Source organism: Pseudorca crassidens, chromosome 4 (assembly GCF_039906515.1).
Source record: "Pseudorca crassidens isolate mPseCra1 chromosome 4, mPseCra1.hap1, whole genome shotgun sequence".
Lineage (NCBI taxonomy): Eukaryota > Metazoa > Chordata > Mammalia > Artiodactyla > Delphinidae > Pseudorca > Pseudorca crassidens.
In genome coordinates this window covers 123,318,680-123,339,770 of record NC_090299.1, presented here as the reverse complement: position 1 = coordinate 123,339,770, position 21,091 = coordinate 123,318,680, and the positions used below count along the sequence as shown (strand labels likewise).

Here is a 21,091-nt window from a genome sequence, read left to right as displayed (position 1 = left end):
AAGTAAAAGAAATTTTAAAGAAGTTTAGACCTTGATGTTTCATCAACGTAAACATATACGTAATCAATTTTCTTAAAAACCTTCAAATAGTTTTTGTTTTTTTGTTTTTGCTTTAAGCTATTACAGGACTGCAATCTGCTATCTGCATCCTGAAACATGAAAAGCTCTGAAAATCTTTTTGTAACCTGTGTGGTGGTAAAAGCTGGCCTGACATGAACTTATTTGGCAGTAAAAACTAGGAAGCTACTAAGCTATTTATAATCTTTACATATCTGACTTCATGTGACTATGATTCACCGCAAAATTATTGTTTGGGGATGCTGCCATAGTATTCCCAGGGGGTGTTATATAATATGAAGTATATGCATTATTATCTTTTTCAAATCTGAGAAATTCTTAATTCTGAAACATATATGACCCCAAGGCTTTGGATAAGGAACTATGGTCCTGTATACACTGCAACAAATATTCTTAATATCTTTGTTTTGTTAGGATGAATTTATATCATGTACAACATATTTCTAAGTCAGGTTTTCTGGGTTTAAATCCTTGTTTTGTTATTTATTAGCTGTAGCTGTACTTAAATTTTCTCAGTGGTAAAATGGAAATGATAATAATTGGAGGTATTCTGAGGATTAAGTGAGACAACATATGCAAAACACTTAGAACAGTTGGGTAATTAGTAAGCATTTAATACATGTCAGCTATAATTTTAACACAGTGTACCAAATTATATTCCCAACAACAGTGCACCCATTTTTCTGTGCTCTTGTCTACATTTGGTATTATCCTTCTTTATAACATTTTCTAATGTGCTATGCCCTCCCCCAAAAGATACCCCATTTTTGCTTGCATTTCTTTGATTTTTAGTGATGTTGAAAATATTTTCATACTTTATTAGTATTTTAATACTCAACTACTTTTCTTGAGTGTCATACTTTTTAAAAGATCTCTGTTGAAGTAATATTAAAATATATACATTTACCTATATTTTTCTTGGTGTTTGCAAGTTTCTTTCCTCTCTTCCTTTCTCTTTTTCTTTTTCCTTTCCTCTCCTCCTTCCTTTCTTCCTTTTTTGCTTTCTTTCCTTCCTTTTAAGAGTTTAATCCTTCTAGGATTCATTTTGAATATGACTTTTAAAAATCCTATATTGTTAACCAGTTGCCCCAGTGCCAGTTACTTAATAATCCATCTTTTTCACCACTGATTAAAAACTATTTTTATCATATGCAAATTCTTTGTCTTTTTCTAGACATCATACATTATTCCTTTGATTGACCTATTAATTCCCTTGCCAACACTATACCGTTTAAACTTCTGCTATAGGTCAAATACTACCTATTTTTATTTTTCAAGAATTCCTTAGATATTGATACATTTTTATTCTTCCAGATAAAAATCAGAATTATTTTGCAAACTTTTCAGCAAACCTGCATTGGGATTTTGTTTTAAAATTAACTTGGAGAAAACGGACATATTTCAAAGTTGAGTCCATTTGTTCAAGGACATGAAATATGTTCCCATTTCTTTTTAAGGTTTCATAAACTTTAAAGTCTTTGCTAATAGCTACAGCTAATTAACAAGTTCTGAAATATGCATACCTTTTTAGTTTATAGCAAATCGAAAACTAAATTAATATGTGAGAACAGTTAACCCTTGAACAACTTGTGGGTTAGGGGCACCGACCCTCCAGGAAGTTGAAAATATGCGTATAACTTTACAGTCTCCTCTCTGTATCCATGCATTCAACCAACTGGGGGCCAGTGTAGTCCTGTAGTATGTATTTAGTGAAAGAAATGCACATCTAAGTGGACCCTTGCAATTCAAAGCTGTGTTTTTCAAGGGTCAACTGTACTTTCTTCGGTACGAGGTAGTCGTTATGGACAGAACGAATGACTCAGAATTCATATGTTGAAGCCCTAACTCCCCAGGGTGATGGTACTTGGAGATGGAGCTTTAAGAAAGTAATTAGGGTTAGATGAGGTCATGAAGATGGGGTCCTCGCGACAGGATAGTGCTCTTATAAGGGACACCAGAGAGCTAGCACTTGCTCTCTCTCCCTGTGCTGGCACAAAGAAGAGGTCACATGAGTATCAGTAAGAAGACAACTGTCTGCAACCCAAGGCGAGAGCCCTCACCATAAACTGACCAGCTGGCACCCTGATTTCAAGACTTCCATCCTCTAGAATGGTAAGAAAATAAGTTTCTGTTGTTTAAGCCACCCAGTCAATGGTATTTTGTTATGGCAACCCAAGCAGATTACACTAGCAGTGTGTATATTAGTATTCCGCCCGACTCGGGGTTACCCTCAGCTACACAAGTTAATCACAGGCCAAGGAAATAGTACAATCAAATCAGCTAGCGTGGTGATGGAAGGGGCTACTTAGAAAGGGCTACTTCACAATGAGTACTTACTTTATTGAATTGCTTTCCGTGAGGATCCGTTTTTTTAAAAGTGAAGGTTTCAAAGTCTCCTTATTCCCTCATTCAAAAAGGAAATAATTTTTTTATTTCTACAGATGAATTGCGTATTTCTAGAAGTGTTGGCTTTTCTGTTTTACTGCACAGAAGAATCTCAATGAGAAAACTGTCAGTGGTGTTTAGTGACTACAATATTAATACTTGAGCATATCTGGGAGTAGCAACATAGAGGCACCTTTCTGGTCATTCTCTATCGTTCTGGAACACTTCAGAGTTTGCTAAAGGCATTCACATGCAAATTTTTCTTTCATCTTCAAAATAAATTCAAATGAAGTGTCAGTCTCATTTTATGGATGGAGGAAACTGAGATTCAGAGAAATGAAATGTCTTTCACAAGGTAGCATAGAACTAGGGCCAGATTTAATATATTCCAGCGAATGAAATGTTTTCTGAGAACTTAATTGTATGCATATCGTGGCCCCTAACCTAGGCCTTCCTCTCATGGGATCTTCTCTCAGCAGCTAGGGTAGCTGTCTGGCTGCCTTATACCACTCTGTCCTCGGCCCAAGTAGCTTTTAGTGCCCCCAAAGATCCAGCCCACCACTGGACTCTGAACCTCTGGGCAGATGTGTGGTGTTGTCTTTCCTAGAGGCAAACCTCTATCTGCCTGTCTCTACCATGCCCCTGCTGGGCCAGTGATCGAGAGGGCTTCTCTTGACATCTGACATGTCTGCATGGCAAGCTCTCCTTCGACTCTTCCTCTCCTACTTTACTCCCCCTTCCAATTATACTGCTTTGTATACACTAAGAGGGAGGTTTAACATTTGATATTAGGTCCAAATAAGAAGCCAGGCAAGTAACATGAAACCCACAGGCCTTGATTTACTCATTGTCCTGCTTTATCCTCTTACTAGTGGAGTGAAACCATGTCCCAAATTCAACACAAGATTTGTTGCTTGATGAAGTAGAAACAGGCAAAAACACTGTTGAAACAGTAGGAATTTATAAGGAAGAATAATGAAAATAATGCCACATTTAATTGAAAAATGAGTGAATTGTAAATCAAGTTCTTTGAAAAGGCAAGTGACATTTAGTCCCAACTTTGTACTGACTGTGTATAGAGAAGATAAATCAGGAGTGAGGCAAGCAGTAGTGACTGTCTTAGGAAAAGTGACTTTTTAAAACTTTTGTTCTGAGAATGATTTAAATCTATATATCTTGTAAACTACACAGAAGCATGCACGTCATCAACAACTTACAAGTTATCTTTGAATTTAAATCTGCAGGCATCTTTTGCTTATTCTTTATAGGAGCCTTGTCTTATTTTATCACCTTTAGATTTATTATGCCCCAGAAGTAGAAAATGGATGATGTCATACAGAGGAAAAAAGAGTAGGTACTTTCAACACTTTGGGAATATTAAAGTTGTTCTAAATATTTTCATTAGAACTCCACTGGAACCTCTGTGTTAAAGTGGTACAGAATTACCAAATCAAAAGGTCCTGGTACTTCATTAGCAACAATGTTCTCAGGAGAGATGTTAATGAATACAGCTATCAGCAAAGATCCAGGCAGGGTATTTTCTGAAATACTTTGACCTCGGGGCCCTAAACTCAAGAGGAAAAAACAACAGAATTTTCTTTTATAGAGTATAGAAAATTAGTATTGTGGTATATAGTTAGAAGAACACAGGACGAGGTGATGGGGAACTACTGCATTTTAGTTTTGGTCCTGAGATTTTTAACCAAGTCATCTTTCCAGGTTTTAATTTCCTCATCTGTAAAAATGGAGATAATAATTCTTATGTCATAAAATATCTGGAATGATTAAATAAAATATTTGATATCAAAATGGTATGAAGTAAAGAAAGAAAGAGAAAAAATTTATTGAGGGCTCAGTATACACCAAGTACTTTGGTTACAGGTGGGGCTCTTAAGAGAGATCAACGTCCATGATTTAAGTCCATGATTCCACCACTTTAAAATTTTAAATCAAATCATTAATAAAAATGTTTTTAATTAAATTTAAATAATCCGTATTTCACTCTAAAAGAAACTTTCTTAACATTGATATATTTTTAAGGCTTACTGTAACTAAATCTCAAAAGCAAAGTAAATCAACAGTGGAAAATAAAAATACTTTCTATAAATATTTCCTTCCAAATATGTCTTGTGTTGGCAGATTAATGATAATTCAGAATAAAAATCATCTGCATAATGTTTTATACTTTTTCAAAATACTTTTCAAAGGGAACACTAAATTAGATGTAATAAGTTAAATAAACGTAGTATTTAAAATTTAACAACAGAAAAGTCTGACACATTGTTATATTTTTCTGTTGGTTAAAGACTATTTTATGGATGGAATATAAATAATTTCATACAACATTTTAAAACATTCTGAAGACAAAACTTCCCCAAACAGAAAGCTAATCCAAAATGTTACCCACTGGATTTGAAAAAAAAAAACAAACATCAAAATATGCTGAAAGAACAGTTTTTTCTGAAAATAAAATTAAGTAAAATCCAAAAAATTCAACATTACAGATTAAAAGTTTCAGCTCTTAAAATTGGAAAACTATCTAAGAACTACGTAAGACATTTTCTTTTTTAGTAACTGCATATGTATATTCATATTTACTTTTTAAGAGTAATCTTATTAAAATATGAATATTGTAAGAGTTTAATACATGTTTCAATAATGTACTTTTCTATTTAAACACACACATATACATACAAATATTTAGGAAGAACCCATATCACCTTCTGGTTATAGATGATTAAAAAAATCTGATAAGGTCATAGTCTTTTATTTGATCTTATATAGAAATAACTTGAAAGTTAGACACATTTTTAATCATATCGGTATATAATTGGGTCAGATTTTATTTTCAGTAATTTTTCATAGTTTTTATTAGGACGATTAGCTAGTTATGAGAAAAATAATTTAAAATTAACACTCAATATTTAAGTCTAGTTAGAATATATATGTTCATAAAACTAAATATCTAACCGATAGATATTTTGTTTCTCAGATGAGGTAGATAAATTAAAATATCCTAGAACATGACCTGAACTTAAAAAAACCCAGAAAATAGCAATCACCAGTTCAACCTGTATGAATCAAACAGCTGGAGAATTCTTTTTATTTTTGACATATATGCTGTATGTTCCAAGTACAAGGCCTCTGAAATTCATTTTCTGCTCCCCCAAACCTTACTAAATTGAAATTCGTATTTTTCATTTACTTACTCATTATTTAATCTACCTAGGGAACTTTGCTCTTCAGACTAAAGACATTTGCAATTAAACCAAAGATTACTAGTTTTTCATTTTTTAGGTTTAAGTAGTATTTTCCCTTTACATACCTTAAATAGTAAAATGTATTACAAAAAGCTATTATCTTCAGATGGTGTACAATAAATAATTACTTACATGATAAAGAGTTAATAAAAATTTCAAGGTCTGCTAAAGAATTATGAAGCTCATCATTCATATCTTGACTTCTAAGAAAACTTTTCAGAGTATCTAAAGCGGTTATTGCCACATTTTTTGATGGTAAAGGGAGTTCGGTTCCCAGAGATCCACCATCATCCTCTTCATCAGAAGTATAAAATCCAGTTTCATCTGCTTTACTTTCTTTGGTCCATACAGCATCGTCACTTGGTGCTGCTTCACATGTCTCTAAATCATCATCCAGGGCAGCATACTCTTCTATGGATAAGCCTTCAGGAAATTCCACTCCTGCCGCCTGGGCATGGACAACCAAATCAAGACCAGTGTCCGTCTCTGCATTTGTCTTGTCACTTTCTCCCTTTTGAGATTTGAATCCTGCCTCTTCATAGCTCTTAACAATAGTCTCTGGGGTGACAGCCCTCCAACAGAGATGCAAGGTATCAACTGCATCTAGCAGGGAAAACATAAATTCTTTGCTGCCTTCAACAGAGCTTAAAAATTTCTTAATCAGACAATGTCGATATTTGATTTTAAGGCTTTTAATAACACCTTGTTTCATGGCTATAAGTTTGGAAGATAAACAAGACGGAAAGAACGCTAACTCAATGGATTTTAGGTTTTTTACCTCTGGATGTGCAGGAAACGATTCAACAAAAATCACCACTCTTCTTTGCTGGGCTTGAAATTTCTCATCAAGCTTCCGCATCCATTGTTCAAATACAACTGAGGTCATCCGTGCCATTTTGTTAGCTTCATAATACACAGGCAATGATTTTACGCCTTTGAAACAATGTGGATTTCTGTTCTTTCCAATGATAAGCAAAGGAAGCTTCTCAGAGCCGTCCATGTTTGTCCCAACCACCAGAGTTATTCTGTCTTTGCATAACTTGCCAATTGAGCATGTTTCTCCTTTAAATGCAAATGTATTTGTAGGCAACATTCGATAAAGCAGCCCAGTCTCTTTTACATTAAAAACATTTTTAGGATGATAATCATTTAAATAATAAGGAAGTATGTTTTGGTGCCAGACATCTGAAGGGTCTACTGATACACCTGTAGCTTCTACAGGTTGAGCTCTGAATACTAAACCATACCTGGATTTAAAGCGATCCAGCCAACCATTGCTGCACTTAAAATCATTATGTCCCAGTTTCTGGGCAAAATCATTAGCTTTTAGACGCAACATTGGACCATTAACTGGTACATTCAGACACTGGGCGATTCGATACCACCTCATTAGTGCCTCTTCCAGATCTGTGTAAAAAGCAGTTCTCAGTCTTTTTCTCTTTGGATCAAATCTCAGAGATTCAAAGGCTTCTAGAACCTTGTCTTTATTCTTCATAATAGAAGACAATGAATTTTTCTTTATTCCATATTCAGCTGCAATCTCTGCTTTTTTCTTACCACTTTCTACTGCATTTATGATGTCGATCTTTTCTTCAATGGATAGACTTTTCTTTTTCTTCACAGTTACGGGCAGAGTTGAGGCATCCACAGGAGCCTCTGCCATCTCACCCCGTGCTTATGTAGAGGTGTCTTCTCTTTCTGGGTCTGTTTCTTGATGAAAATTTATTTTCCAGTATGATACAAGTTGCTGCTTTCTATTCCACTTCATGTATTAAAAGTCGGTAAGTGTCTAATAGTCGTACTCCTCAGAAAATGGATGAGTAAATAATTTCCTCAAAGGATCTGAATAAGAAAAATGTTATCTGCAGCTAGAATATTTTAGAAGAGAAACTTCCTCCCCAGGACCTTGTGTAGCTCAGTTTATAGTTTATTCGGAGTTCCAGAAGTCAAGCTAAAATAGAAATCTCATTATGTCGAACCTGTCCAGTCCTGCTGATGTATTTTTGGAACGTAAATCCTTTAAGATGATCCATTTTATCCATGCGTGCATTCAACCTCCTCTTAATTCTCCACAGAAGGCCTCAGAGATAAGAAGAAAAGCATCCAGTAATTTCATGCAAAATGTTACCCATTAATTTCCAAGTCTCTTTAGGATGGAGAAGAAAATGGTAGAACCCTTCTAGGACTTGACGATATCCTCCATCTCTTGAACTATTAAAAAAAAAAACAATTTTAACAATGATATGTCAACTGAATATCAAAAGATATTTATACTAATTAGTTATGCTTTTGATAATAATGAAAAGAATGGGAGCATATTTCTAAAAATACAATAACTAAAGCTTCCAGGAGAAATGCTTACCTCCTAAATGGTGTCTCTGTGAAAAGCTCTCTAGCTCTGCTCTGAGACTTTGAATTCTCACTTGCCGTTGAATGCTTTGTAATATATACTTCTGAAATAAATTGGACAAATTTAATCTGTTTTGAAAGTGTGAGCTTACCAAAATTAAAGAACTAAAAATGCTGCTGGATAGATCTTTGGTGGCTATTTTTTCCATGAAGTCACACACTGCCCCCTCTGACTTCTCTAAAAGAAAAACACAGTCAGACAGTGGTCACAAGGTCCAACTTTTAATAGCACATGGGAGATAGTGTCTCTTTTATAGGAGTCTGGTACAAAATGCTTCACTAAAAATCAAACCAAGGGATTCCATTACAAATTTTAAAAATTGAAATCTTATTCTATCTAAATGCTTAAAAATCTAGTAACTTTAAATCAATTGGACACATTAGCTGGATGCACAAAGGCCAAAAATACTTGACAAAATGCATAGGAATAAACAAATTACTGAGAAGATATAATGCAGAAAAAGACCTAGACAAAGAGTTAGAATGAGAGTGACCATGGTCTTAACCTCTCAGGACTTCCACTTCTTTATCTGTAAAATAAAGGGCTTATCATAGTGTAAGGAGATGGGCTTTGGTGCCAGACACACCCGAATTGACAAGTGACTCTGCCATTTAGTACTGAATGTGATCCTGGGTAGTTTATTTAACCATCTGAAGCCTTGGCACCCTTATTGGTAAAATAAGGGTAACTACAGCACGTACCTCGTGGGGTAATTGAACATTCAGTGAGATGGTGTAAAGCACTTAGCACAGTATTTTGCACCTTACAGAGTGTTCAATAAATGTTTGATGATCTTAGCATCATTGTCTTCTCTCTAATGTTCCTTTCATCTGTGTCAATCTAAAAAATTCAGAGATTTAATGAAATCGTACTTCGAATAGAAGCAAGAATCCCACCTAAAACATATACTGAAAGCAGAGCTCTTCTTAAGCCAAATAGTACTGTGAGAACAGTCACAGGGCCCCAGGTGGGCTCGCCTCTACCTTCCCAGGTAGCATCTCCCCTACCGGAAACCACAGTCTTTGGGCCTCCTGCAGGCCAAGGAAACAAGCTAATTTGATGAACCCGTGTTACTTCCCTGTGAGAGTGTGGGCACTCCATTCCTCTAATTTTTCTCTGTCCTCCGAGGTTTCAAGATGACACATGCATTTTTTTTTTTTTTGCACAAAACTTTGTTAAAATTCCTCTGCCTTTGTCATCAAAATCAAAGACGTAATTTTTATTATAGGAAACACAACCAGTAAAGGAGTTTTCGTTGTTGCTGTTATTGCAAAAAAAAAGGTCTTAAAAATAATTATGAGAGCCTAGAGTGTTAGTTTCTAAACTGCTTTATTTCCTGTATTCCAAACAATGCGGGAGGGAGGTAAAAGTGGATTCAAAGCTCATACAGTTATAATGTGGTTGAATGCAGTCCAGAATCCAGGCTTTCTAATGTCAAGTCTACATTCTTTTCACTATATTACAGTGTCCTTGAATTACATGGTGTGGCTCCTCTAACAGGGGCACATTCTATGCTCCCAGCACCAAGCCAACTCAGCATTTCCAATGCCTATCCAAACCTACCCCCCACCCCAAGAAGCAATATCAGGCCTCCATAGGAGAGTAGCCATTATGAATTCTGTGGACACAAATAGCAACCACATTGCATATCCAACTGTTAGGGTGGTCTGACCTTTCTAAGTAAATAAGATTTGACCATTCAACTAAAAAAAAAAATCTTACTCATATATGGGACCTCCCTGTATATTTTTCTGCAATTTCCTATAAATCTACCATTATTTCAAAATAAAAAATTAAAAATATCTTGCTCTCATTAGGAAGACACCAATCTTCAGAAATGTAGGTAGCAAGAACGAATTTCTTAAGAAAAATCAAGCAAAACTACTCTCCAAAAGAAAGAGGGAATCTCTTTCTTCTTTCTGTTCTTTCCTTTCTTCCTCTTTTCTTCTTTCCTTCCTTTTTTCCCTTCTGCCTTATTTCATTTGTCAGAAATAAACCCTAGCATCTCAAATAACAAGGATTACAGAAAAGTGACTTGAATTTTCTCCCTTACCCCATCCCAAATAAAGCAATGTAATATACACATCAGAGATTACTGATTATCTTGATCAAACTGAAAATAGTGATATGTTTGTTTAGGAAGATAGTTTTTTTCTGAAGTTAACAGTATATTTTTCCTTCTTGAACAGTAGTCAAATCTACAATTTTCCACGGTAAGATGCAATATATCTTTATTCCTGAAACAACCACACTTCTAATGACAAACCAGACATGCTAAACTTTTTCCCCAGCAAAGAATAAGGCACCAATACTGCCTGATTAACGAAGCTGACATTTTCCATTCTCCCACAGTACAATGGCTGGGATATTTTTTTTGCAGGGAGTGATGGCAGCAGCTAATATTTCTTAGAATATTCATTCTATCAATTAATTAATCATTCTCTCAATTAATCATTCTACCCCTTGAAAATATTACAAGAGAAATGCTGTACTACATGTTAGGAACAACCTTCTCTATGTCAACAGTAAAGCTAACTAACGACTAAGAACAGGCAATTCACTAAAAAAGACTTACCAACTGAATTCCAAATGAAGAAAACAATGGTCAGTAATATGAGAAATGTAAATCTTCCTTCAAAACAGGAGATACCTTTTTGTTTTTGCTTTTATTTACCAGAACAGCAGTATCTAGTGTTTGCCAGGATGCAGTAACATAGGTTGCTAGGAACCTATGTTAAATAAATTGGTACAAAGCTTATGGAGGGCAAATTAGCAATACAGTACAAAAACCTTAAAAAAGGGGCTTCCCTGGGGGCGCAGTGGTTAAGAATCTGCCTGCCAATGCAGGGGACACGGGTTCAAGCCCCGGTCTGGGAAGATCCCACATTCTGCGGAGCAACTAAGTCCGTGCGCCACAACTACTGAGCCTGCACTCTAGAGCCTGTGAGCCACAACTACTGAAGTCTGCGTGCCTAGAGCCCGTGCTCCACAACAAGAGAAGCCACTGCAACGAGAAGCCCCTACACTGCAACGAAGAGTAGCCCCTGCTCGCCACAACTAGAGAAAGCCCACGCACAGCAACAAAGACCCAATGCAGCCAAAAATAAATAAATAAATAAAAAACAACCTTAAAAATGTGCATAGGTTTTATCCAGCAAGTCCATACTGAGGATTTTATCCCCTCCCCCAAAAATTGTAGATGTAAAAATAATCTAGCTTACAAAATATATTTATTTTCTATTGCTGTGTAACAAATTAACACATATTTAATGGCTTAAAACAACACCCATTTATTATCTTACAGTCTGTAGCCAGAAGTCCAGGTGGGCTTAACTAAGTCCGCTGCTTCAGGTCTTACAGGGCAGAAATCAAGATGTCAGTCAGACTGGGCTCTTATCTAGAGGCTGGAGGAGAATCTGTTTCCAAATTCATTCAGGTTATTTGCAGAATTCAACTTCTGTGGTTGTAGGGCTGAAGTCCCTGGGTTTTTTGTTGCCTGTGAGCAGAGACTGCTCTCACCTCTTGGAAGCCTCCCTCAGGTACTTGCCTGTGGACCTCTTTATTTCAGCAACAGAGAACCTTCCTCATGTCAAATCTCTTTCATGCTTCAAACCTCTCTAATTTCCTCTGCTGCCACCAGCAGGAGAAAACGCTCTGCTTTTAAGTTTCATGTAACCTAATTAAACTTAAAAGCTTTTGGACAGCAAAGGAAACCATACACAGAATGAAAAGACAACTTATTGAATGGGAGGAAATATTTGCAAATGATGTGACCAAGAAGAGGTTAATATCCAAAATACATAAACAGCCCATTAACTCAATATCAAAAAACAAACAACCCAATTAGAAATAGGCAGAAGACCTAATTAGACATTTTTCCAAAGAAGATACACAGATGGCCAACAGGCACATGAAAAGATGCTCAACATCACTAATATTCAGGGAAATGCAAATTAAAACCACAATGAGATACCACATCACACCTGTCAGAATGGCTATCATCAAAAATAATAAAAAATGTTGGCGAGGATATGGATAAAAGGGAAACTTTGTACACTGTTGGTGGGAATGTAAATTGATGCAACCAACGTGGAAAACAGTATTGAGGTTCCTCAGAAAACTAGAAACAGAGCTATCATATGACCCAGCAATTCCAGTGCTGGATATATATCTGAAGAAAACAAAAACATTCATATGAAAAGATACACACACCCCAATGTTGATAGCAGCATTATTTACAATAGCCAGGATACGGAAGCAACCTAAGTGTCCATCAACAGGTGAATGGATAAAGATGTGGTATAAATATACAATGGAATATTACTCAGCCCTAAAAAAGAATGAAACCCTGCCATTTGCAATAATGTGGATGGACCTAGAGGGTATTATGCTTTGTGAAATAAGTCAGACAGAGAAAGATAAATAATCTATGATATCACTTTTATGTGGAATCCAAAAAATAAAACAAAGGAATGTATATAACAAAACAGAAACAGACTCACAGATATAGAGAACAAACTAGTAACTACCACTGAGAAGAGGGAAAGGAGGAGGGGCAAGATAGGGGTATGGGATTAAGAGATACAAACTACTATTTATAAAATAAATAATCAACAAGGATATATTGTACAGCACAGGGAAATGTAGCTATTATTTTGTAATAACTTTAAATGGAGTATAATCTATAGAAATATTGAATCACTATGTTGTACATATGAAACTAATATAATATTGTAAATCAACTATACTTCAATAAAATAAAATAAAATATAAGGCTCATGTAGTCAGTTTAGGACCACCCAGATTATCTTCCTTTTGAGTAACTCAAAGTCAACTGATTAGTAACCTAAATTACATCTGCAAGATTCATTTTGTATGTAATATAATATAATCATAGGAATGATATCCTATCATGTGCACAGAGGAGGGAATTATACAAGGTGAACGTCATTGGAAGTCATCTAAGAATTCACACAAGACTGTTCCTCATGTTGTTGTTTTATAATTACAGACAAAACTAAAAATAATCCAAATGTGTAACAAAAAGGATTAGATAAATAAATTAAGGAATATCTATATGCTAAAATACTATTGTACACTGTTGATGGGAATGTAAATTGATGCAACCAATGTGGAAAACAGTATTGAGGTTCCTCAGAAAACTAGAAACAGAGCTATCATATGACCCAGCAATTCCAGTGCTGGATATATAGCTGAAGAAAACAAAAACATTCATATGAAAAGATACACACACCCCAATGTTGATAGCAGCATTATTTACAATAGCCAGGATATGGAAGTCACTGAAGGAGAATATTTAATGGAATGGAATTTCCATTGGAAATTGGAATTTCCAAATGGAAATTCCATAATATATTAAGTGGAAAAAGCAATCACTGTATGCCAACAAATACAACATACACTGAAAGTTACATGAGGGCAAAGGCTCATGGCTATTCCTACAGTGCTTAGTGCCCAGGAAACAGTAAGTTCTTAAAAACGATCTGTTAAATAAATGAAGAAAAAAATACTCACAGAAAAAAAAGATACTGACCAAAATGTTGAATGTTAACTCCAGAAAATGGAATTATGAATAGTTTCTTTTCTTTTAGTTAAAACAATTTCTACTCTGATGTTCTACTCATTCTACTATACATGGGTTTGTTTAAATGTTCCATTAATCAGTACCCCCTAATAAAGGGTTTATTTCCAGAGAATTACACTGTGCAATCAGTAACTAAATATCTCTTCATGAAAAGGAAGCTGTCAATAAACAGTGACAAAATTACTGTGACACTACCAGAATTCCCCTAGAAAAGAAAACTAGCACCTTCTTCTTCCAAGGAGATATTGATAAGCAGAATACAATATTCAACATCTAAAGCAAAGAGAAAAGGTTGCATGCACATTTAATTCACTCAGAAAGGAAAAGTAACAATATCCTTTAACCCGTTGCCTCCTTTCCTTCCCGATCAATAAATAAAAGATAGGCTGCCACAGTTTCCCACAGGCCAAGTGAATAAATGGTACCTGATTTTTCTAAAGCTGAATAATAGCCAATAGCAGTGCAAAGGTAAATGAGTAGATAAGCCCCATGTCATAAGCATATGTGACAGGCAGCTATTCCCTTTTTGTCTTACTTCTCCAAACACAATGGCAATTAAAAGAAAAGTAGTAATCTTCTGTTCTTCCTAAGGAGAATGGGCAGGCAGAATTCCCCAAGCTGTAGGGAGAGGGGGAGATAGAGATAGAGAGAGAGAGAGAGAGAGAGACGAAAAAAGTCTCCATCTAAGCAAGGTTAGGTTTAAAATAGTCTTTGAGTTAGTATGAAAAATTTTCCCCAAACCCAAGAATAATGGCTACTACTTCCTTTTTCCCAAAGAAAGTGCATAGACTTTCACTGTTTTCCATCTACTACTAAGTTCCATTCTGTTCCTATATAATAAGAGCAGTAATTATCCTAGATTGGAATCCTTGTCTTATAATTGAGAAGCCTAACAAGATGGCTTTGAACAGGAAAATCCACAGTAAACTGTAGAACTTAAGTTAAATGAATCGGCATATATATTCACCCATTTAAGATAAGGGCCCTTTAACCACAGATTTATGTTTTGGGATTTCATTACGGTTTTTGTCAGAGAAGGTGTCCTGGAGATTTCAGACAATAAATATTGTTATTTACTTTTGAAATATTGGTGGTGTCACGGGTATCTACTCTTCACAGATATGGGAAAGATTATCTGTACAGGGATGTACAGTTCACTACGCTGAAACTCCCTACAAATTTGGAGAAGCAGAGTTCTGCCTTCGGGCACTTAGTCATTAAAAATGTCTTGTCAACTAATGTGACAAGGCAGGTGAGAATTATGGTCTAAAGAGGGGTAGGTCCCACGGAGTGCACTGTTGCCTTTGGCATTCCTGCAAGTGAAATGGTGGTGAAAATGAGCACCCAAGGCTGTCAAAGTAAAAGCGGAGTCCGAAACCTTGAAGGGAGATGCGCTCGGCTGGATCACCGGTAGGTACTGTATGCAACTGAGCTTCAGGTTTGTCTAGCACCACTGCAGAGCCATACGGTGCTGGGGACAGCGAGAATATCCGAAGTACAGATTGGGGCCTCCACTTAGGAAACTACAAAGGGATCTTAGAGAAGGACTGTTCGTCGGTTTCTGTAGACAGGGCAGTGATCTACTTAAGTAACGGGGCGAGCAAAGAAAGCAGAAATCAGTCCTCTGGATAAACAGTAACAGGAAAGAACAGTATCATGGACCCACTGTCTGCGAGCGAGCAGAGCAGAAGGTGATCACAAAGATAGAGCAAATCATAAGAACTCAGGGGTGCCGGGCGAGTAGGTCTGGTCTTCCTGAAGCGGGTGGGCGTGAGTGACGTGGCCAGAGGGTGGCTTTCCAGGCACTGGGGAAAGAGAGTGAGGCGCCCGCATCCCGTCTGCTCCCTAAACCCCGCATTCCCTCCACCCTCCCACCTCCCACGGGGCTTAAATAACCTTCTACGTGCTCTCTGGCAGCTGAGAAAGAAGCTTGGCTCTCCTGTGATTGCGAGGCGGTGAGCTACGTCCACCTCCACCCTCCCGCCACCGGCTCACCGTCTGTTGGGGGGACGCCTAATACGTGAGGCTGGGGTGTGTGGGTGAGAAAAGGATGCCGAGGGCTCCTGGACCTCCGACCACTCAAGACCAGGCCAGCGCGCCCTTCGGCAAGCCCCCAGCTCTGGCAGGTGCATCTGGACCCGCGCTCACAGCCCCCCCAGCAATCTAGCCGCAGCCAGAAAATTACCCGGGCAAAGGCGCCGGCTGAGTCCCGGATGTGGTTGCTAGGGGCCGCAGCGGGAGGGGCGGGGCCCGCCTCCTGGAGTGGGGCGGAGGGGGCCTCGGGGGAAGCGCGCTGGCACCATCGAGACGTGGCTGGGCAGGCCAGACTGAGGGAGAGAGAGGCCGTCCAGGGCTACGGAGAACGCTACTTCCGGTCCCCTCACTTCCGGCTCCGCTGCTCTCGGTGTTGGAGCTGTAGGCCTGGTGGAGCTGCTGCCGGTCTGAGTGTCCTCGGCGGTTGGTCAGTGTGAGGCTGTGACAGCCGCTGTTGTTCCCCGCCCCCGAGGAGCCTAGGTGCGTGGGAGAAGGGGAAGAAGGAAAAGGCCCGGGTCGCGTTTCCGCTCACTTCTTGCCAGGGCTGAGGCGACTCCGGAGAGCAGAGGCAGGGATAATCCTCGACGTGCGAGCTGCCGGCTTCCCTGCAGACAGGTGAGGGCGGAGCTGGCCGGCTGGGAAAGAGGCGGGGGAATGCTTCTCGGAGGTGGTTGGCGGGGCTGGACACGTTGCCTCTGGAGCTCGCAGTTCCGGACTTCCACAGGGCACTTATGTCCTTAGTCTGTGTGTGCCATCTCTCTCTGTCCAGGCATTCGGCCTTGGGTTTCTGTCCCTTCGTTCCTCCTGTCCCCCCTGAGTGTACCCCCGAAACATCCGGGTGAAGAGGTAAGACTGGCCCTCCCAGGGCGGCACCCTCCCGGTTTTGCATGTATTGAGCGGAGAAAGGGGTTGAAGGATCCAGGTCTTTCTCGACTAAGCCTCGGAGCGGGCCACCTTCAGGTTTGGTGTCCAGCCTTCATTGCTCTCCTTTCCCTGCATCCCCTATTTCTCCTCTCCCGCAGTGAGAGGAAGGGAGATAGCGATAGTCCCTGCGAGAGGTTCCTCGGGCAGTGGTGCAGGGAGGAGCCTTGCCTGTGACATGTCCCAAGCCTGACTGCTTGCGAGGACGTCCAAGGAATGCTGGAGTTTGGGAAGGAAGTTGTGCCGTCGTCTCATCCGTTCCTCTTTGCCAAGTTACTACTGTTTACGTGTCTAGGAAACAGGAAAGAGGTTTTTGTTTTGTTTTAAGAACAGTTTCTAGACGCTTTTCCCTTTTACTTTATTTTATTATTACTTCCCTTGTTTTATTCTCATCTCCCTCTTGAGCCCTTTGATCTCAAAAGGTTTGTAGTTAACACTTCCTGCAGATCCTTTAGCCATCACGTTTGAGGATTTCTGGCCCCCTCCCTTCCTTTTTTCTCCTAGATTAAAGCATATAATTTCTCTCAGTCGGTTCTTAAGGAAAAAATGGAAGATTTGCAGGACTTTGGTTAAACTTGTGCTTTCACCTGCAAGTGTGGCAGGTGTGTGTTCACATTTGCCATTTAATTAACTTCACTGGCGTGGGAATGTGCACCAGAATTGGTTACCTTAAATCGTTCCTTGTTAAGGCAGCAGGAATTGGCCATTTTATTGCTGCTGTCTCAGAGTGAATGCAACAGACTACATGTCACTGTTTTAATTCCACTTTTCTTTTGTTAGTCCTGTGTTTTTTTGTTTTCCCCACTCAACATGACCAACACCCTCTCCCAGCCACCACATCTAACACTCATTAGCTGAGAAAACAAAATATTTCTAATCTTGTTTTATTTTCTGGATTAAAATCTCGGTCTCAGTTACTTTCATTCCGTTTCAAATTGATAAATTAGTTTGCCTTAATCCTGGGTCATGCCTTTGGGGACTGTGGTCTAGTGGTCAGTGACTTTCAGGGGACTTCCTCATCCCCACCCCTGAAATTAAGTGCACAGTTTTGTTTTCAGTGCATTTTCTCCTTTCTGGGGAGAATGTCCATTCTTTTTATCAGATTCTCAAAGGAGATATATAACCTCCAGGTAGATTAAAAGCTGCTCCTTAGACAGTGTCTTGAAGTTAATGAAAACTTTTTTTGTGGAGCTACTACTTTTTCAAACTGTACATAGCTAGTTTGGGCACCAAGGAGAGTAGAATGCAGAGATTCCAGCTTTATAGTGATGAAATCTCTAGCTACTTCAAAACTTCAGTGTTTCTAAATTTCTTCCTAGACCTAGAGAAGGAAGTAAGACTGGCTCTTTATTTAGTTCCTGATTTGTGGTTTCGAGGTTTCTCTTTAGGGATAAGTATTTGTGGCCAATGTTGTGGCGATCCAGTGGATTTATAAATTGATACATTTATTATTATTTTATACATATTTAATATCACCAACCTACTGGGTACAGTTCAGAGTAAAAGTTTAAATTTCTAGTGTACTTTGTTTTCATTTTCTTGTTTTTCACTTGAGGCATCTACTTTGGGCTTCGGCTTTGTTCAGAAGGGCAAATGATGCTTCAGTGGTGTGATCTGTAAGCCTTTGGCATGTTGCTGCTCATCTCGACATCTCCTTTCCCTCCATATTACCTCTGTATTAGGAATTTAATGATCGTTCTCTTTTGTGACTAAGTTAGTATCCTTCCAAACTTAATGTAAGTTTAGAGCGCATATTTGAACTTACGGATTTGATGGTAAAGTGTTTGTTGATCAAGGGTTGACGTTCTAAAATATTTGACACCTGTTTCATAGAATGTTAGAACTTGAAGAGACCTATACAGCTCATCATAGTCTATATGGAGTAACCAGTGTATTCTGCGCACAAAATAATTTTCCCTCTGTCTAGCATCCTCACTTTGGGGGGCAGAAAACATAAGTTTATAAAGAGTCAATTATGCTAAATTAGTTTCCTTCTAAGGTAATGACAAAGTCAGAAGATTGATTATATCTGACACCATAACAACAATTAACACTTGTTTGCTTACTGTGTGCCAGGCATTATGCTAAGTGCTTAATATGATTATGTCATCCAACCCTCACAGCAACCTTATAAAGTGGCTAAATTTTTCATTTTTGTAGATGAAGAAATTGAAACTAAATGATTAACTGAAGCTGAAGTAATCTGCTCAGAATTCACTGGTCAGGCCAGGATCGAACCTAGGTTATCTGAATCCAGACTGTGAGCTCTTAACTACTACTCTAGGCTGCTTCTACCATATTTTCTTTACATCTTTTATTGGCATGTGTTGGGGTATCTCACCTGATTTTCTATCAGACATTAAGTAAAGAAGGTCTTTTCCTTTATTAATCTTCAGTAGTTGAACACCTGGTTGAATATCACACCAAAAAGTATGACAAAAAGAAATGAATTCGGAGGAGGCCTATGGAGTGTTATTTGATAGTTTTCCCACAGGGCGGATATAAATCTGTGTATGTGTTTGTTGGGTGTGTGTGTGTGTGTGAGTGAGTGTGTGTGTGTGTGTGTTTGTGTGTATGTATGATGACATATGAGGAGTGGAAAATGTGAAAATAAAGGTTTTAAGTAATAGACTTGGCATTGTAAGAGTCTGGAGGTATAAATACATTCCAGAATGATAACCTTGGGATGGGGTAAGGAATAAATTCAGGATGGAGGAAGGAGTAAATTTAATAGGGAATTTAAGATAATATGGCTGTGGATGAGAAACTAACAATATATGTGCAGATTGGAAACAGCAGTCCCACAAAATATGGATGATGATGACGTAGGGACCGTAACAGTCTAAAAGTCAGATATACACCAGCATTAGTTCTAGGAAGTATGAAAAAGACTATAAAACAAAGGAACCTGAAAATAATCTTATTCTCTTTAGTCTCTAGATTAGCTTTAGGCAGTCATGGAAGCCAGTGATTAGCTCTTACGGATTCTCAGCTATTTTCTACAAGACAGAAGTCTACATTTTCTTTTTCTCTTTGTTTATTTTCTCTTTCATCTTCCCTCCATCCCTATTTCCCTCTCTTCCATTACTTCTAAACTTTTGTCTTAAGATGGTTCTAGGCAGATATTGCTGGAAGTTGCTCAAATCTTTTGTGAAAGTATGGTAACATCTTTGCCATATTGTCACCTGAGAGTTTTTATTTTGTTTCATTTTTTGTATATGCATGATGGCATTGGACTAGCAGCTCCTTGATGTTCGGGCTTGATCCTTTGGAGAACTGTGACATCACTGTCTTTGAAGCAGGATCATAAGAATAACAGAGTTGGTGGTGAGACCTAAATTATCCAGAGGAGGGAGTCATTTGGCCATCTCCAGTGTCTGCCGACATGAGATAGTGTGTTAGAGCAAAGTTTCCAAACTTCTGCATCATGGCACACATAAAAATGATTATTTGTATGGCAGATTCCCCAGCTCCCTGTAGGCCGAGGGGGCCAGGGAGAGGGGGTGTCAATATTTTCAGCACATCTGTAATCCATTCTTTTTTTAAAAATTTATTTATTTTTGGCTGCACTGGGTCTTTCATTGCTGCGCATGGACTTTCTCTAGTTTCAGTGAATGGGGACTACGCTTCATTGTGGTGCGCGGGCTTCTCATTGCGGTGTCTTCTCTTGTTGTAGAGCATGGGCTCTAGGCGCACAGGCTTCAGTAGTTGTGGCACATGAGCTCAGTAGTTGTGGCTAACGGTCTCTAGAGCGCAGGCTCAGTAGTTGTGGTGCATGGGCTTAGTTGCTGTGCGGCAACTAAGAGATCTTAGTTGCCACGGAGCAACAACTAAGATTGGGATTTTCCCGGACCAGGGCTCGAACCTGTGTCCCCTGCCTTCCCACCAGGGAAGTCCCTGTAATCCATTCTTGGCATATTGATTGGAAAGCTTTGTCCAAGAGAGGAGGAATATGTTACTCTTTAATACCTTCTTTTTATTTAGCATATAATAATTTACAAAGCATTTTCCCATATATTCTCATTTTATTTTTACTCCAGCCATCTCAAGTAGGTAAGAGCAGATAACATTACTGTGTTAGAAATGAAGAAATTTAGATTTTAGATGAAGTACTTTGCATAAGGTCACACATCTAATAAGGGATGGATCAGGAATTCACATCCCAGATGGAAAGAGTCCCTGGGGTTAAGCCAGTGTAACGTAACCTCTAGGATGGCTGGGATTCTGTTTTGTTTCAGAGCTCTCCCCTTCAATATCTAGGGCAGCGCCAGGCACATAGAAGTCCGTAACAGTTGTCATTTATCGAGTGCTACTCTGGCTAGGCATTATGCTTTATAGATGCTATCTGTGTATTAGGTACTGTTATTTTCTATAAACAAATGAAGAAACAGGTATAGA

At 38.4% G+C, this 21,091-nt stretch overlaps 2 protein-coding genes across 12 annotated transcripts in view; one reads left to right on the top strand and one right to left on the bottom strand.

The window, feature by feature from the left end:
• Positions 1-671: 671 nt before the first annotated feature.
• TIGD4 (tigger transposable element derived 4) lies at positions 672-16,140 on the bottom strand. 6 transcript variants are annotated; one of them, XM_067736645.1, is made up of 4 exons: positions 15,924-16,140; positions 14,164-14,356; positions 8,086-8,176; positions 672-7,934 (listed from the first exon to the last, which is right to left on the bottom strand). In XM_067736645.1, the coding sequence occupies exon 4, from the start codon at positions 7,384-7,386 to the stop codon at positions 5,848-5,850; it is 1,539 nt and encodes a 512-aa protein (XP_067592746.1). In that variant the 5' UTR covers positions 7,387-7,934; positions 8,086-8,176; positions 14,164-14,356; positions 15,924-16,140; the 3' UTR covers positions 672-5,847. The 6 variants fall into 6 exon arrangements, with proteins under 6 accessions (XP_067592746.1, XP_067592745.1, XP_067592742.1 ...); XM_067736644.1 differs by lacking the exon at positions 14,164-14,356 and adding an exon at positions 8,835-8,973; XM_067736641.1 differs by lacking the exon at positions 14,164-14,356.
• Positions 16,141-16,143: 3 nt separating this feature from the next.
• ARFIP1 (ADP ribosylation factor interacting protein 1) overlaps positions 16,144-21,091 on the top strand; it is a 135,024-nt gene continuing 130,076 nt past the window's right edge. For 2 of the 6 annotated variants that reach the window (XM_067736650.1, XM_067736648.1), the window contains exon 1: positions 16,147-16,387. The gene's annotated coding sequence lies outside the window, so the exon portion shown is untranslated. Of the gene's footprint in view, positions 16,388-16,435; positions 16,619-21,091 lie in introns of those variants that run through there. The other 4 variants (XR_010943128.1, XM_067736652.1, XM_067736651.1 and 1 more) reach the window with 4 other exon arrangements.